The following is an 18855-nucleotide window of genomic DNA, read 5'->3' as shown; positions in this document are numbered from 1 at the left end:
TGGATATTTAACTGTGGTTAAGCTGTGGGACCATTGGACTTACGAGGAAGTAAGTAAGCATCTTGTTTTGTATTATGTCAAATATTAATACAGCGATTACAAAGTAAACACTACAAACTTTCTTTAAATAAAGGACTACTTACTTTTGATCATTGGTAGGCATGTAAAAAGCTCTCCTCGTGAACATTAGCTGCACAACAACTGCAGCCGCCCTCCTCCGGGGAACGAACTGTAAATTTCTCTCCGCTGGGCGGTTTGCCGATCCGCAATCAACAACCCAGTCGTCGTGTCAAATAATCCGGGCTAGTTATGTGTGATTTTCCGCTTCGAAGACTTTGAAACATCACTCGGTTCGGGTTAGCATGTCGGCTAGCTGTCACGCCTCTTGGTCTGTTTACATTCTCCGAAGCCGGGGAAGGGAAATGACATATGTTCGATTTAGGTGTCATAAAATATCGTTCGGGAGGTGCGACAGTAAAGGTGAAGTCGACAGTTTTGACCATGATGGAGTCATTTTGCCATGTCGTCCGGAATAAGTGCATTTTTATTATTTCATATTCCATTTAGCACAAGACTGTTATTTGTCATGACCATGCCATTGATTTAGCAATTGGGGAAAATACTTGGATAAAAAGAATATCCTGTAAAAATATTGAAGTAAAGAGACAGAAACAATGACATTTTGTAGCTCTCTTCGTCGCGTTTTCCTCGTTGTGAATAGTTCCCCCTCGACGGGCTGACTGGTCCTTCTCAAGCCATTTATTTAGCTATTGGGGAAAAATACCTGGACAAAAAGAATATCCTGTAAAAATATTGGAGTAGAGAGACTGAAACAATGACATTTTGCGGCTCTCTCCGTCGCGTTTATCTCGTTCTGAATAATTCCCCCTCAATGGGCTGAATAGTAAGACGGATGAGCCCAGTCTACCGCTGACGTCATCTACCTGTTGGGGACGCTAAAGCCCTAAAATGGTAGGCGTGGCTAACCGGCACATTAAAAGACTAATTTCTCGTCATCTGCGCTTTGCTAAATTGTTGTATATAATCGAATCGTCTCAAAATATGATTCTAATTCACATAATAATGCTATTTAAGACTTTTTTTCTCCTGTTGTATGTTCTTTAATGTAGCATAGCAACAAATTGCATAGGAATTATTATTATTATTGTTTTTTTTTGGGTAGGAATGTGATTTAGAAGAACAAATTAACGATGAGTTAAAAAAAAACAACCCAGCAAATTCTGGATAAAAATTTTTTGTAAAATTTTTTTTCATATATTTAAATTATACAATTAAAAAATAATGTTTTTTAATCAAGTTTCCAGACCTTTTTTGTTTCCCAAAAATGCTTACTAATACAAGATTAATGTTTATATTTCATTACAATATGACAAAACTTAAATGATAGATATTAGGGTTAAAATTTAGATTTTAAGAGTAATTCCTTTGCTATCGGCCCTCCCAGCATTTGGCGTCTACCGTCGTCAATGGCAGACAATGAATTAGAGACCATAGGAAGAGGAAGTGGGCATCCATACCCCAAGGATGCCGAGAACTCTGCTCCTGATTGGCCGGGAGCAGCAGTTTCGGGGCAAGTCCCACGCGCTCATCTGCTTGGACGCCGATGTCACCGTAACCACGCTCCTGTCTGACATCCTGGGGGATACGGAAGAGACTTAATTAGGTACACCTGCAAAACAAGCAACATAAACGGAGAACTAATGGTGTTGTTGTTCTTGTGGACACTAATGTTGAAGTCCTACACCGCCATCATTCGCGAACCGATCGTCTTGAAACTTGGTAGTTATGTAGCACAGGCCGGGACCTATCTATCCTCAGGGCTTGAATTTTGCGGCCATGTTGGTCGGGTTGACGTTCCCATCGAAGTCAATGTATTGACATTCCCAAACATGCTCATCACACCCTGGTCGTGTTCACATTTGTTCCGCCACTGCTATATACAGTGGTATGAAAAAGTATCTGAACCTTTTGGAATTTCTCACATTTCTGCATAAAATCACCATCAAATGTGATCTTTGTCAAAATCACACAGATGAAAAAACTGTCTGCCTTCACTAAACCACCCAAACATTTATAGGGTTTCATATTTTAATAATGATAGTTGGCAAACAATGACAGAAGGAGGAAAATTAAGTAAGTGAACCATCACATTTTAATATTTTGTGGCGCCCCGTTTGGCAGGAATAACTTCAACCAGACACTTCCTGTAGCTGCTTTATTAATATGAATGTAATTTAGAGCTGCAACGTTAAGTTGATAAATGAGTAATCGATTAGGAAAAAAAGTTGAATTAAATTTTGCTGCTTTGAGTATTCGTTTAAAGTGGTGTTGTATTGGTTTATGTTCAAAGTAGAGCTGTCGATCGGGTCCGATCACGCCATTTTCAAAGTATCGGAATCGGCAAAAAAATATCGGCCATGCCTTTTCTTAATATATGTATAATGAAATCGTTTTCTAACTGTATTTAACGTTACAGACATAATATGTTACACTCATCCAGAGTCTTTTCTTTAGGCTTAAGGTAGGGTTATCAAATTTATCCCAATAATGGCGGTAATTAATTTTTTAAAAAATGTATCACGTTGAAATATTTAACACAATTAATGCATGCGCTGCATGACCCACTCACGCATTGTCGCCCTCAATCTGTAATGGCGCCGTTTTACCTATATAGAGAGATAAAAGGCAGCGTAAAATGAGTAGAGTGAATTTTGGCGGCCTTCGGAGCCTTTTTTTAACTGGCTAAAGCCTTACAATCCCTCTCCCTACAATTACAAATATCATGGGAAGCAATGTGGGGGAGCAAGGTAGCAATTGATCTTTTTCCCACCTTATGTTATTTCCCAACGAAGAGAAGATATATCAATTGGTAGCACTACGCGCAGTCATGGTTCCACTTTCTATCATGCATTTGGGTTGAATGGCTGGAGTATCATTTACTGAAAGCTCAACAAATACACTAGATGGCAATATTTAGTCACAATATACAAAGTCACAAGTCTTTCTATCCGTGGAGCCCTCTCACAGAAAGAATGTTAATAATGTAAATGCCATCTTGAGGATTTATTGACATAATAAACAAATACAGTACTCAAGTACTGTATGTTGAATGTATATATTCGTCCGAGTTTTATCATTTTTTTCTTAATGCATTGCCAAAATGTATATGATCGGGAAAAACTATCGGGAATGATTGGAATTGAATCGGGAGCAAAAAAAAGCAATCGGATCGGGAAATATCGGGATTGGCAGATACTCAAACTAAAACGATCGGGATCGGATCGGGAGCCAAAAACCATGATTGGAACAATTGATTTAGGTAGATACACTGCCCTCTTGCCTGCCTCATTTCACATGGTTAAATCCAGCTGCTCCCTGTTAAGACCAACATAAGCATTTGTTTGTTAGTTGTTGTTCTTTTATGCATTCGTAATTTAAGTTTATAGGTATATTCAGCTGTTTTTTGTGGGAATATATGTCTGAACCCTTTGTTAAGAGCATTGTAAAAAAAAAAAAAAAAACGTTAGCATTTTATAGCATTTAAGCTAGCGGACTTTTGCTACGTAAATTAGCCAGTTGTTCTTTTGTTTGTACATACATCCTCATTTATTTACTTAATACTGTTTAAGGCTGAGCTCAGGTATTTTTATTTTTCATGTTCCTTATCCGATTACTCGATTCTTCGAACTAACTTGTTCATCGATTAATCGACAACTAAAATAATCGATAACTGCAGCCCTAATATATTTATTATATAATAATAAAATATATGCAGCATTTTGGATGTTTTTTAAAATTATATTTCAATATCATTTAACCCCTTGATTATTCATGAATTTACATGAAAGAAACACACATATAACATTGGATGAATACATGAATACATATTCACAGTTGGTCATGTGTTTACAGTGGTATGAAAAAGTATCTGAACCTTTCGGAATTTCTCACATTTCTGCATAAAATCACCATTTAATGTGATCTGATCTTTGTCAAAATCACACACATGAAAAAAGAGCGTCTGCTTTAACTAAAACCACCCAAACATTTATAGGTTTTCATATTTTAGTAAGGATAGTAGGCAAACAATGGCAGAAGGAGGAAAGTTAAGTGAACCATCACATTTCAGTATTTTGTGGCGCCCCCTTTGGGAGCAATAACTTCAACCAGACGCTTCCTGTAACTGCAGATCAGTCTGGCACATCGATCAGGACTAATCTTGGCCCATTCTTTGCTCCAAAACTGCTGTAGTTCACTCAGATTCCTGGGATGTCTGGCATGAATCGCTGTCTTTAGGTCATGCCGCAGCATCTCAATGGGGTTCAAGTCTGGAGTTTGACTTTGCCACTCCAGAGAGTGTGTTTTGTTCTTCTGAAACCATTCTGAAGTTGATTTACTTCTGTATTTTTGATTACTGTCTTGTTGCAGCATCCACCCTCTTTTTAGCTTCAACTGTCTGACAGACTGCCTCAGGTTTTCCTGCAAAACATCATAATAAATTCATTCTTCCATTAATGATTACAAGTTTTCCAGGCCCTGAGGCAGCAAAACAGCCCCAAATCATGATGCTCCCTCCACCATGCTTCACGGTGGGGATGAGGTGTTGATGTTGGTCAACTGTTCCATTTTTCCTCCACACATGACATTGTGTGTTACTCCCAAACAATTCAACTTTGGTGTCCATCAGTCCACAAACTATTTTGCCAAAGCTTCTGTGGAGTGTTTTTGCGAACATTAACATGTTTACATGCGAACATATTTTTTGTAGACAGCAGTGGCTTCCTTCGAGGAGTCCTCCCATGAACATCATTCTTGGCCACATAGTTGATGTGTGCACATAGATATTGGACTGTGTCAGTGATTCCTGTAATTCTTTAGCAGACACTCTAGGGTTCTTTTTACCTCTCTGAGTATTCTGCGCTTAACTGATGTCATCTTTGGTGGACGGTCACTCCTTGGGAGAGAAGAAACAGTGGCAAACTCTCTCCCTTTGTAGACAACTTCTCTGACTGTCGATTGATAAACATCCAGACTTTTAGAGATGGTTTTGTATCCTTTCCCAGCTTTATACAAAACAACAATCCTAGATCGCAGGTCTTCAGACAGCTGTTTTGACCGAGATGATGAACATCAGACAATGCTTCTCATCAAGACATTTCTTACCAGGTGTGTGTTTTATAGTGGGCCGGGCAGCTATAAACCACTCATCAGTAATTGGGCACACACCTGACTTAAAATGTTTGGTAAAAATTGGTTTTAATTGGTCTTTAAGTCCCCTTAGGCCAGTGCTTCTCAATTATTTTCTGTCACGCCCCCCCCAAGGAAGACATAAATGTTTCGCGCCCCCCCCCGAACTCTCTGCCGCCACTGTAAATAGTATCATTTGTCTATAAAATTACTATTATAAATACGCATCTGCCTAACATTGAGTCCTTTTTTTTCTAATAAAGAAAAAAGTAACATAGATCCACTTATAATAAAGTATAACTTAATTAACATTGTTTTGTTTGTAACAGAGAAGACTTGACGTGCATCAATTTGCCTGAATTAAAAAAAAAGTCACATCCAAACTGTAAAAAATACACTCAAGGTACATTTTTGACCATTTGATAGAAAAAAATAAAATGTAATAAAATCAGTAAATAATAACAAATTAAAATTGATTAGAAACATTCACTCATGAGGACAATATGCCAAAAAATTTGACCGAAAAAACAAAACTGAATAAAAGAAAGAAACAAAAAAAGTGTCCTTGGACAGGACAGTTTTTATTTTTGCTGCTCACAGTATTTACCTCCTTTGCAATGGTGTGGAGTTATTTTGCAATGAGCATGCTAACAATGCTCACTGGTTTACTGATATAACACTGACAAAGCAGGACGATTGTTGGCAATATTCGGCACGTTTTCACTAAAAACAATCAAGCGGCTTATCAATGAGACTGGGGTCTAATGTCTTTAAGTGGCGTCTTAATTGATTTGGCTTCTGGCTGTCAGCTATAATTATTTTTAGACACAGTAAACAGTGGTCTTTCCTCATCACCCACTGTATCAAAAGTCAAAGCTAAAAGGGAAACGGCACGAAAAAAGCGCATTCTCGGCGATCCCAAGCCGAAAATGGCACTTCTCGGGCGGCGACGTGAGAACCGGACAAGACAGTGGTCCGGTCGGAAAATGGCTTTCGAAAACGGCGGCGGCACACTGCTCTTCATATCTGTTTTCTGTGTGTGCTGAGTGCTCTTCCTTAGTTCAAAAATACTGCGCGCACTCTGAAAATGAGAGTGCCACTGCCACCTACTGAGTGGATGTGCAAGTACACTTTATTCCAGTACGGCAAAAAAAAAAAAAAAGCATGTTCCCCGAGGTCACATGCGTCCCCCTGGCATCGCTCTGCGCCCCCCCAGGGGGGCGCGCCCCACTATTTGAGAAGTACTGCCTTAGGCCAGTACTTCTCAAATAATGGGGCGATACTGGGGGTTGCGCAACTGACCTTGGGGAACGTACTTTTTTGCCGTACTAGAATATAGTGTAATTGTACATCCACTCGGTGGGTGGCAGTGCCGCTCTCATCTTCAGCGTGTGCGCAATATTTTTGAACCAAACAAGAGCACACAGGTAAGAGCACTGGAGATACGAAAAGCTAAGACAAGGAAATATGACGAAGCGTATGCAGTATTTGACTTTTGGCTTTGACTTTTTGTACAGTGGGATATGAGGAAAGACCGGTCTATTTACTTTGTCTAAAAATGTTAGCAGCGGACAGCAGGAATCTTTATTTTCAGCGAAAACGTGTCGAATATTGCCAACAATCCTCCCGCTTTGTCAATGTTACATCAGTAAACCAGCAAGCACTGTCATATAATCATATAAGGTGGCATACCAAGTTGCTCAGTGCAAAATAACTCCACAGCATAGGAAAGGAGCTGATACTGCCAGCAGAAAAAATAAACTGTCTCTCTGTCCAATGACACTGTCGTTTTTGTTCCATTAATTGTTGTTTTTTTCGGTCGAATTGTTTGGCATATTGTCCTCGTGAGTTAATGTTGCTAATGAATTTAAGTGTATTATTATTTATTGACTTTTTTAAACTGTATTTTTCAGTATCAAATGGTGAAAAAATCTTGAGTGTATTTTTACAGTATGGATGAGTATTTTTTGTTGAGGTAATTATCGAGGTTTGATTGATTAAATATTTGCTTGATTGAATATTTGCTTGTGTTCATATATACCATAAATAATACATATTGCCATATTTTTCTTACTAATATATCCAGTAAATGATTATTGCTTGCTATACCAGGTTGTAGTATAATGTTTAAGTGTTACAAAGAGTAAAAGAGGGTCGGGATGACAACTGCCTTGCTTCATGGCCGCATCATTGCGTAACTAGACCTTCCGAGGTATCTTCAGCACCTGGCTGGAACGTTTATGTCTTTCTGGGGGGGGTGGGGGGGTGGGGGCATAACAGAAAATAATTGAGAAGCACTGCCTTAGGCAGAGGGTTCACTTACTTATTTTCCCCCTTCTGTCTTTGTTTGCATGCTATCCTCATTAAAATATGTAAACCTATAAATGTTTGGGTGGTTTTAGTTAAAGGAGACACTGTTTTTTCATCTGTGTGATTTTGACAAAGATCAGATAACTTTTGATCGTGATTTCAGGCAGAAATTCCAAAAGGTTCAGATACTTTTTCATACAATTGTATCATTTACATATATTTTTTTAAATTAAGTTTAGTTGGAACCTTTTTTTTCTGTCTGAAAAATGTTTGCTAAAGATAACATTGTTCTGGTTGGCTTTCTTTAGCTACTGAAAAAGTTTTGCACGAGAACCACAAGAATGCAGCACTTCAATGTGCTGCTATTGAATCACCTCGGTTGTTATTTTTCACTGGAAGATGTGAAGGGAAAAAAGTTTGACGTATTTTCAGGGGAAAGAGAGGAAAAGTATTTTTAAGAAATGTTGCAATTCTTTAACTCATCGCATGCCATTGGCAGCGATAGACTTTCAATGCCATTAAAGGTGCAATTTATTTTGAATTTTAAATCAATTGGACGTCTAACGCCGTCAATTACAATGAATACATTAAAGGAAAAAAAAAGAACAAAGGCAGAATTGATTGTTATTGTTGTGAGAAATTATCTTTGGAAATTTTGGAAGGCACAATCGATAATTTTATTTATTTATTTATTTTTAACAAACAAAATTTAAATTTAGAAGCAAAATTGTGATTTTTTTTTTTTTTTTTTTACAAAGAAAAAATTTTAAATGTTTATTTGGAAAATACACATAACAGGCATTAGAGGAGTACATCCAATTTACAATACATATTTTTTCCTAAAATAATAACAAAACATATTCGTAAGAAAAATGTCAAATTCTTAGTTATGGTGATTGTTGTACTTCCCCAAAAATAATTATACATTTTTTGAGGAAAGAAAAGATTATGAAATTTTGGAAGACAGAAATTTTATTTCTAAGAAAAACAAATCACAATGATTAATACATATATTGCCCAAAAATAATTCAACATAATAATATCTTATTTGTATTAATTATATATATATAATTTTAAAAAATTCCAGCTAAAAATGCAAACTTACCCACTGTTGCTTGGCTTTGAGCCGGCTGTCATCATCTGAGAAATGAATCAGACAAAAGAAAAGTCAATAAAGACTATTTCCTGTCTGCTCTGTGAGCCCTTCACATTAAAAGCCCGGCTTTAAACAATGTTTTTAAAGAAGGAAAACCTTGACTTTGAAGACCAAGGTGGCCAAACTCAGGTCGGCGTAGAGCTGAAGCACCGCCAGAGCCATCAAAGTGGCGTCGGTGAACGTCAGCAGCTTCTGCCGGAAGCACATTTCACACCGACGGTCCAAACGGGGACTCGAAACAGACAAATTTCCCAGCGCAGTCGAACCTGAGCTAAAAGAGCCACCGTCCGGCAGTCGGCGTCGGGACGCCGTCCTCGTCCTTGCAGGCACATCCGTGCCAGGGATGTGTTTTCTGCGTCGCTGGCGTACAGAACCAAAGCAGCTAGCGCGAAAATCGCGTCGGCGAGGTTCCACAAGGCAGTAAAGCATTTCTGCAAAGCGCGAGAGTTTCAACGTAATTCATGACAAGTTTTTCATGGATACGATTTTTTTGGCTCCTGATTGTGTGGTATATCAACCAATTGCGATATTGTACTGATATCGCTTTTTCGAAAAGGTTTTTTTTTTCTTTAAATTCTAAAATACTGGATACTGATTTGAATCTACAGTGGTATGAAAAAGTATCTGAACCTTTTGGAATTTCTCACATTTCTGCATAAAATCACCATCAAATGTGATCTGATCTTTGTCAAAATCGCACAGATAAAAAAACAACATCTGCTTTAACTAAAACAACCCAAACATTTATAGGTTTTCATTAGGGTTCTTCCGATCATGTTTTTTTGCTCCCGATCCAATCCCGATCGTTTTAGTTTGAGTATCTGCCGATCCCGATATTTCCCGATCCGATTGCTTTTTTTTTGCTCCCGATTCAATTCCAATCATTCCCGATAATTTTTCCCGATCATATACATTTTGGCAATGCATTAAGAAAAACATGAATAAAACTCGGACGAATATATACATTCAACATACAGTACATAAGTACTGTACTTGTTTATTATGACAATAAATCCTCAAGATGGCATTTACATTATTAACATTCTTTCTGTGAGAGGGATCCACGGATAGAAAGACTTGTGACTTTGTATATTGTGACTAAATATTGCCATCTAGTGTATTTGTTGAGCTCTCAGTAAATGATACTGTAGCCATGGCCAAATGCATGATGGGAAGTGGAACCGTTACAGTGCGTAGTGCTACCAATCGATATATCTTCTCTGCATTGGGGACTAACTTAAGGTGTTAAGACAAAGATCAATTGCTACCTTGCTTCCCCACATTGCTTCCCATGATTGTAAGGGTGGCTAAAGCCTTAAGGATTGTAAGGCTTTAGCCAGTTAAAAAAAGGCTCCAAAGGCTGCCAAAATTCACTCTACTCATTATACGCGGCCTTTTATCTCTCTATACAGGTAAAACGGCGCCATTACAGATTGAGCGCGACAATGCGAGAGTGGGTCGTGCAGCGCATGCATTAATTGCGTTAAATATTTTAACGTGATACATTTTTTAAAAAATTAATTACCGCCGCTATCGGGATAAATTTGATAGCCCTTACTTAAGCCTAAACTAAGATTCTGGATGAGTGTAACATATTATGTCTGTAACGTTAAATACAATTAGAAAACAATTCAATTAAAATATATATATTAAAAGAAGGCATGGCCGATATTTTTTTGCGGATTCCGATACTTTGAAAATGACATGATCGGACCCACTATCTCTAGTTTACATATGTTAATAAGGATAGCATGCAAACAGTGACAGGAGGGGGGAAGAAGTAAGTGAACCCTCTGTCTCAGGAGGTTTAAAGAGCAATTGAAACTCATTTTTAACAAACATTTTAAGTCAGGTGTGTGCCCAATCCCTGATGAGTGGTTTAAAGCTGCCCTGCCAACTATAAAACGCACACCTGGTAAGAAATGTCTTGATCAGAACATAGTCTGATGTGCATCGTGGCTCGGTCAAGAGAGCTGTCTGAAGAACGGCGATTTTTATAAAGCTGGTAAAGGATACAAAACCATCTCTTAAAGTCTGGATGTTTATCAATCGACAGTCTGAGAACTTGTCTACAAATGAAGAAAGTTTGTCACTGTTGCTTCTCTCCCAAGGAGTGGCCATCCACCCAAGATGACGCCAAGAGTTCAGCGCAGAATACTCAGAGAGGTCAAAAAGAACCTGAGAGTGTATGCTAAAGACTTGCAGAAATCACTGGCACATTCCAATATCTCTGTACACACATCAACTATATGTAAAACTTCGGCCAAGAATGGCGTTCATGGGAGGACTCCATGGAGGATGCCACTGCTGTCTACAAAAAACATTGTCGCTCCTCTAATGTTCGCAAAAACACTCCATAGAAGTTTTGGCGAAATATTTTGTGGACTGATGGACATCAAAGTTGAATTGTTTGGGAGTCATGTCATGTGCGGAGGAAAAATGGAACAGTTCACCAACATCAACACCTCATCCCCACCGTGAAGCATGGTGGAGGGAGCATCGTGATTTGGGGCTGTTTTGCTGCCTCAGGGCCTGGACAACTTGTAATCATGAATGTAGGAATGAATTCAGAGGTTTATCAGGATGTTTTGCAGGAAAAGCTGAGGCCGTCTGTCAGACAGTTGAAGCTAAAAGGAGGATGGAGGCTGCGACAGGACAATGATCCAAAACACAGAAGTAAATCAACTTCAGAATGGTTTCAGAAGAACAAAAAACACATTCTGGAGTGGCTAAATCAAAGTCCAGACTTGAACCCCATTGAGATGCTGTGGCATGACCTAAAAACAGCGATTCATGCCAGGAATCTGACTGAACTAGTCCTGATCGATGTGCCAGACTGATCTACAACTACCGGAATCATCTGGTTGAAGTTATTGCTGCCAAAGGGTGGGGCCATAAAATATTATTTTTTTCCCCCTTCTGTCATTGTTCGCATACTATCCTCATTACAATATGATATGATAAAAAGATATGCCCTCCAGCAAAATTAGATAACTGATCTGCCATTGCAACGAGAGTGCTGTGTCTGACCTGCTGTAAGATGGAGTTTGTGGACTGGACACTCAGCTCTCTGGACAAAATATTTTCTACAATGAGACCTACACCAAGCCAACAGCCATGTCCGGCCAACACCTTCACGTCTGGTTATGTGGAGGATGCCTGGGGAAAATGGAGGCCAATATGTTTAACGTCTCTCCAGATTGAGGATGTCGAGGACCTCTTTATCTTCGGCTCTCTGATGGCGCTTGCCTTCCTGTTGCTTCTTGGTGCCCTCTGGGTACACCGATTCTCGATGAGAATGAAGAGTCAACTCAACGAGGCAACGGAGGTTGCTCGTAACAACGGCGACAAATTGTCACAGGTGACGAAGGAACAAGCAGCGTGATGCCCCCGCTCAAATGGTCACAAAAATCATCACGGAGCTCCGGGATCACGAAAGGCTCGCTCGAGGAAACCGGGCAAGGGAGGATGATGACTAATCTTCTGAAGCGGATACAGCAGACGTGGGCCTCCATGATACCCCCGGCCTTCCCTCCCTACACCTACTTGGACATCAGCTGATACAATGAACCCACTCAAATTGACAATATGTGAAATTCCATGGCAATCAATGACTTTTGAATGATATGTGAAAAACAAAAAAACAAACAAAAAAAAGAAGATGATAACTGGACTGTAACACAAATATGCTGTCTGTGCGTCCCTGGCTGTTGGGGGACGGGTATCGATAAGCATTTGCTTTTCCCATCTTTCCTTTGTCTGTCATCGTCTTTTCTTTCGGGCAAATTCCACACTCTGAAACTGTCAATGATTATGATGATGATGACAATGACAATAAATTCATTCATTTAAAAACCTATAATTGTTTGGGTAGTTTTAGTTTAAAGCAGGCACTGTTTTTACATCTGTGTGGTTTTGACAAAGACCAGATCACGTTTGATAGTGAATTTATGCAGAAATATGAGAAATTCCTGAAAGTTCAGATACTTTTTCATGCCACTGTAATTAATGTATTGCTATCATGGCTTTGTCAGACACGGCTTAGCTCATTTTCTGCCATTGATGGCACGAGATAACCAATCCATTTGGAGTGGGAGGCTTGGCAGTGACTGAACGACTTTTCATTCGCTATGAGCCTCCCACTTCAAATGGACTGGACGTCTACTAGCGATAAACTCATTTCAAATAACGTCAGAAAAGACCTTTCATCGCTGCTACCAAAATGGCCACGAGACGGATTAGCCGTCCTTTGCTGTCAATGGCAGCCAAAGAGTTAAGAGGGAGGACTCACCGGGCCAGGAGATGGAAAATGTTCCAAAAAAATGGAGAAGATTCCCGTCACCATGAACTGAAAAAAACACAGTTAAGTGCTTTGAAAATCTTATTTGAATGTCATTAAAAAATGAGAAAAGCTCTGATTTTTTTCATTCATTGTATCATTTACCCATATTTCATATACAGTGGGGAGAACAAGTATTTGATACACTGCCAATTGGAAAACCCATTGGCAGTGTATCAAATACTGTACTTGTTCTCCCCACTGTACATACCCACACATACAGTTGTGGTCAAAAGTTTACATCCACTTGTGAAGAACATAATGTCATGGCTCTCTTGAATTTCCAGTTATTTCTACAACTCAGATTTTTCTCTGATAGAGTGATTGGAACAGATACTTCTTTGTCACAAAAAACATTCATGAAGTTTGCTTCTTTTATGACTTTATTATGGGTGAACAGAAAAAAGTGATCGAATCTGCTGGGTCAAAAATATACATACAGCAGCGCTAATATTTGCTAACATGTCCCTTGGCCATTTTCACTTCAATTAGGCGCTTTTGGTAGGCATCCACAAGCTTCTGGTTGAATCTTTGACCACTCCTCTTGACAGAATTGGTGCAGTTCAGTTAAATTTGATGGCTTTCTGACATGGACTTGTTTCTTCAGCATTGTCCACAAGTTCTCAATGGGACTTTGGGAAGGCCATTCGAAAACCTTCATTCTAGCCTGATTTAGCCATTCCATTACCACTTTGGATGTGTGTTTGGGGTCATTGTCCTGTTGGAACACCCAACTGTGCCCAAGACCCAATCTTCGGGCTGATGACGTTAGGTTATCTTGAAGAATTTGAAGGTCATCCTCCTTCTTCATTATCCCATTTACTCTCTGTAAAGCACCAGTTCCATTGGCAGCAAAACAGCCCCACAGCAAAATACTACCACCACCGTGCTTGACGGTAGGCATGGTGTACTTGGGGTTAAAGGCCTCACCTTTTCTCCTCCAAACATATTGCTGGGCATTGTGGCCAAACAGCTGGATTTTTGTTTCGTCTGACCACAGAACTTTCCTCCAGAAGGTCTTATCTTTGTCCATGTGATCAGCAGCAAACTTCAGTCGAGCCTTAAGGTGCCGCTTTTGGAGCAAGGGCTTCCTTCTTGCACGGCAGCCTCTCAGTCCATGGAGATGCAAAACACGCTTGACTGTGGACACTGACACCTGTGTTCCAGCAGCTTCTAATTCTTGGCAGATCTGCTTTTTGGTGATTCTCGGTTGAATCTTCACCCTCCTGACCAATTTTCTCTCAGCAGCAAGTGATAGCTTGTGTTTTCTTCCTGATCGTGGCAGTGACAAAACAGTGCCATGCACTTTATACTTACAAACAATTGTTTGCACTGTTGCTCTTGGGACCTGCAGTTGCTTTGAAATGGCTCCAAGTGACTTTCCTGACTTGTTCAAGTCAATGATTCGCTTTTTCAGATCCATGGGACCAAAATTGCTAATTTGTGTTGCTGTATGTATATTTTTGACCCAGCAGATTTGATCACTATTTCTGTTAACCCATAATAAAGCCATAAAAGAACCAAACTTCATGAATGTTTTTTGTGACAAAGAAGTATCCGTTCCAATCACTCTATCGGAGAAAAATTAGAGTTGTAGAAATAACTGGAAACTCAAGAGAGCCATGCCATTATGTTCTTCACAAGTGTATGTAAATTTTGACCACAACTGTACATGTGCGAGAAAATAAAAATCATTTAAAAATGCAAATAAAATGTTAAAAATTACTAATTAAGTAGATATAAACAATTTGGCAACGTACCACAGCACCCAACCAGTAGGCAGCGCCCAAAGCGGTGAAGTCTGCAGGTGCGGTGCTGGTCCGACCCGGCCCGAGGCCCAAGTTCAACACGCCTGTTAGGATTTGTGCCGTCTGTAGAGCAAAAATTTTTTAGGACTAATAACTTCATTCTTGGAATACAAAACTATTCTACGGAGCCCCCCTGGGTGCCAGGGTAGAAAAAACATTTTTCATTGCTAATCTGTACTACAGTTTAGTAATCTGTACCCACGGATTACTAAACCATGGATACATATTACTAAACCGTGCCAACAATTTAGTAATCTCTGGGTACAGATTACTAAACTGTAGGTTCGGTGAAGTAATCAGTAGGTACTGTACCCACAGATTACCACTAATTGGTACTCTGTACCTACAGATTACTAAACTATGGATACAGATGACTAAACCGCACCCACAGACACAGTGTAGATTACTAAACTGTACCCACAGTTTAGTAATCTGTGGGTACATTTTAGCAATCAGTGGTAATCTGTGGGTACAGTACCCAATTACAGATTACTAAACTGTATACAATAGTTTGGTAATCTGCATGTACAGATGACTAATCTGCACCCACAGTTTGGTCATCTGTGGTTACAGTTTCGTGGGTACTGTACCCATTGATGACTAAAGTTACAGATTACTAAACTGTTTAGAATAGTTTAAAAATCTGCAGGTATAGATTACAAATATGCACCCACATTTTACTCAACTGTACCCACAGTTTAATAATCTGTGGATACAGTACTACTGTATTACTACTTTACTGTTGTACTATATTACTATTGATAAAGTTCACTGAAACTGTACCCACAGTTTAGTAATATGTGAGTTCAGTTTACTAATCAGTGGGTACTGTACTCACAGATCACTAACCTGTACCCACATATTACCTATGTATGGATGCAGATTACCAAACTGTGTACAATAGTTTAGTAATCTGCAGATACAGATTACTAATCTACACCCACCCTGGGTGCAGTTTAGCAATCATCGGGTATTGTACCCACAGATTACCAATCTATGGATACAGATTGCTAAACTCTTTACAATACTTTAGTAATCTGCATGTACAGATTACTAATTTGCGCCCACAGTTTCGTAATCCGTGGGTAAAATTTAGAAATCTGTGGGTACTGTACCCATAGATGACTAAACTTTGGTTACAGATTACTAAACTGTTTGCAATAGTTTAGAAATATGCAGGTAGAGATTACAAAGATGCACCCACATATTACTCAACTGTACCCACAGTTTAATAATCTGTGGATACAGTACTACTGTATTACTACTTTACTGTTGTACTATATTACAATTGATACAGATCACTGAAAATGTACCCACAGTTTAGTAATCTGTGAGTTCAGTTTAGTAATCAGTGGGTTTTGTACTCATAGATCACTAAACTGTACCCACATATTACCTATGTATGGACGCAGATTACTATACTGTTTACTATAGTTTAGTAATCTGCAGGTACAGATTACTAATCCACACCGACCCTGTGTACAGTTTAGCAATCAGTGGGTATTGTACCCACAGATTACAAATCTATGGATACAGATTACTAAACTGTTTACAGTAGTTTAAATATCTGCATGTACAGACTACGAAACTGCATTCACAGATTACTAAACTGTACCCACAGTTTAGTAGTCACTGTATTGTACCCACAGATTACCAATCTATTGATACATTACTAAACTGTTTACAATAGTTTAATCTGCCCCCACAGTTTGGTAATATGTGGGTACAGTTTAGAACTCAGTGGGTACTGTACCCACAGATTACTAAAGTATGGATATGGATTACTAAACTATTTACAATGGTTTAGTAACCTGGTGCTACAAATAACTAATCAACACCCACATATTACTAAATTGTACCCGTAGTTTAGTAATATGTGGGATTACTAAACTACACAGATTACTAAACTGTACCCATAGTTTCGTAATCTGTGGGTACAGTGTAGAAATCAGTGGGTACTGTACCCACAGATTACGAAACTATGGATACAGATTACTAAACTGTTTACAATAGTTTAGTAATCTATTCTAATCTAAACTGTTTACAATAGGTGAGTAATCTGCCTAATCTACACCCACAGATTACTAAACTGTGGGTACAATTTAGTCATCTGTGAATTCAGTTTCGTAAACAGTGGGTTTTGTACTCACAGATCAATAAACTGCACCCACAGATTACTTATCTACGGATGCAGATTACTAAACCGTTTACAATACTTTGGTAACTTGCAAATACAGATTACTAATCTACACCCAGCCTGTGTACAGTTTAGCAATCAGTGGGTATTGTACACACAGATTACCAATCTATGGATACATATTACTAAACTGTAGTAATCTGTGGGTACAGTTTAGAAATCAGTGGGTACTGTACCCACAGATTACTAAACTATGGATACCGATTACTAAACCATTTACGATACTTTAGTAATCTGGGGGTACAGATTACTAATGTACACCCACCCTGAATACAGTTTAGCAATCAATGGGTGTGATACCCACATATTACCAATCTATGGATACAGATACTGTGTGTACAATTTGTAATCTGTGGGTACTGTACCCACAAATCACTAAACTGTACCCACAGATACTATTGATACAAATTACTGTACAACTGTATTAGTACTTTTCTGTACTGTTGTACTATATTGCTATGGATACAGATTACTAAAAATGTACCGACAGTTGAGTAATCTGTGGGTTCAATTCAGTAATCATTGGTTACTGTACACACAAATCACGTAACTGTGAATACAGTTTAGTAATCTGTGGGTACTCTACCCACAGATCACTAAACTATACCCACAGATTACTTAACTGTCCCTACAGATTATTTAATTATTGATACATTACAGTACGGATTACTAATCTGCACCCAAATATTACTAACTGTACCTTCATTTTAGTAATATGTGAGTAGAGTTTAATAATCAGTCGGTACTGTACACATAGATCACTAATTGTGAGTACAATTTAGTAGTCTGTGAGTGTAGTTTAGTAATCAGTGGGTAGAATTACTATGTGCTATGTACCCATAGTTCAGTAATCTGCACCAACTGTTTATTAAACCGTGGGGACGGTGAGTAATCTGTACCCACAGTTTACTAATCTTCAACCAAAGTTTAGCAATGACCAGGAAATGGAGGTCACTATTTGGTTTGGTTGAGACACCAGACGCCAACGGACCAAGCAAACATTCCCATTTGACTAACAAAGTTGTTTTGAAGTTCTTGCTCAGTCTGTAAGCATTTGGAATCTACACCAAACCAAATTGGGGACTATCGTTTCTGAGTCATTGCTAAACTGTGGGTACAGATTACTAAACTCTTCCCACAGATTAATAAACTGTGGCTACAGATTAGATTAGTTATGTTTTTTTTTCTACCCTGGTACACGGGAGGTCCCGTATAATATAGCACACATGGAATAGAAGAGTGACAGAAAGGCGTTTTTGTTTCTCACCCCGAGTGCCGAGACCAGGCCTGCGTTGGACGCCATGGAAAGTGTCTTCGTGCCGAGTGGCGAAAGTCCTACCGAGCGAGGTCGCATTCACTTCAGCGCACACCTGGCGAAACGCTATCAAGTGGTAAAAATGTTGAACGAAAGCCTCCATTGTTCCCGTATTTGCTCAAATTCCTGCATGGCCCTGCTTAAAAACCCTGATCCTGGAGGACTACAGATATTTAATTTGAACCGAATTGATTTTTAAGAATATTTATTGATAAAACAAATACAGTAGTTAAAAGATTTATTTTTGACTAGTTACTATTCATTTTCCCCACGTTTTCTTATTTGAAATATTTTTGTTATTTTTGGTATTATTGTTTAAAATACTTGTAAATAATTCAATACAATTACAATTGAAGAGTAAAATTAATCTAAATGCTTGCTTTTTTATTTATATTATATATAAAATGAAATAAAAATACAATAAAAAATCAAAATAAATTGGAATATTTACAGATATTTATTTGTATAACAACAATAACACAATTCAAAATTAAAGAATACTGTTATTTTTCTTCATTTAAA

At 38.6% G+C, this 18855-nt stretch overlaps 1 protein-coding gene across 1 annotated transcript in view; it reads right to left on the bottom strand.

Annotated features, from left to right (window-relative positions):
* Positions 1 to 18401, bottom strand: part of LOC130915191 (uncharacterized) — a 29805-nt gene extending 11404 nt beyond the window's left edge. The window contains exons 1-7 of the mRNA XM_057835025.1: positions 18286 to 18401; positions 14774 to 14884; positions 12966 to 13022; positions 8941 to 9105; positions 8771 to 8866; positions 8624 to 8658; positions 1539 to 1656 (exon numbers count right to left, since the gene is read on the bottom strand). Of these exons, the coding sequence (XP_057691008.1) occupies positions 1539 to 1656; positions 8624 to 8658; positions 8771 to 8866; positions 8941 to 9105; positions 12966 to 13022; positions 14774 to 14884; positions 18286 to 18372 (669 nt within the window). The 5' untranslated portion in view covers positions 18373 to 18401. The remainder of the gene's footprint in view (positions 1 to 1538; positions 1657 to 8623; positions 8659 to 8770; positions 8867 to 8940; positions 9106 to 12965; positions 13023 to 14773; positions 14885 to 18285) is intronic.
* Positions 18402 to 18855: the final 454 nt, after the last annotated feature.

Source organism: Corythoichthys intestinalis, chromosome 4 (assembly GCF_030265065.1).
Source record: "Corythoichthys intestinalis isolate RoL2023-P3 chromosome 4, ASM3026506v1, whole genome shotgun sequence".
Classification (NCBI taxonomy): domain Eukaryota; kingdom Metazoa; phylum Chordata; class Actinopteri; order Syngnathiformes; family Syngnathidae; genus Corythoichthys; species Corythoichthys intestinalis.
This window is presented reverse-complemented; position numbering and strand designations above follow the sequence as displayed.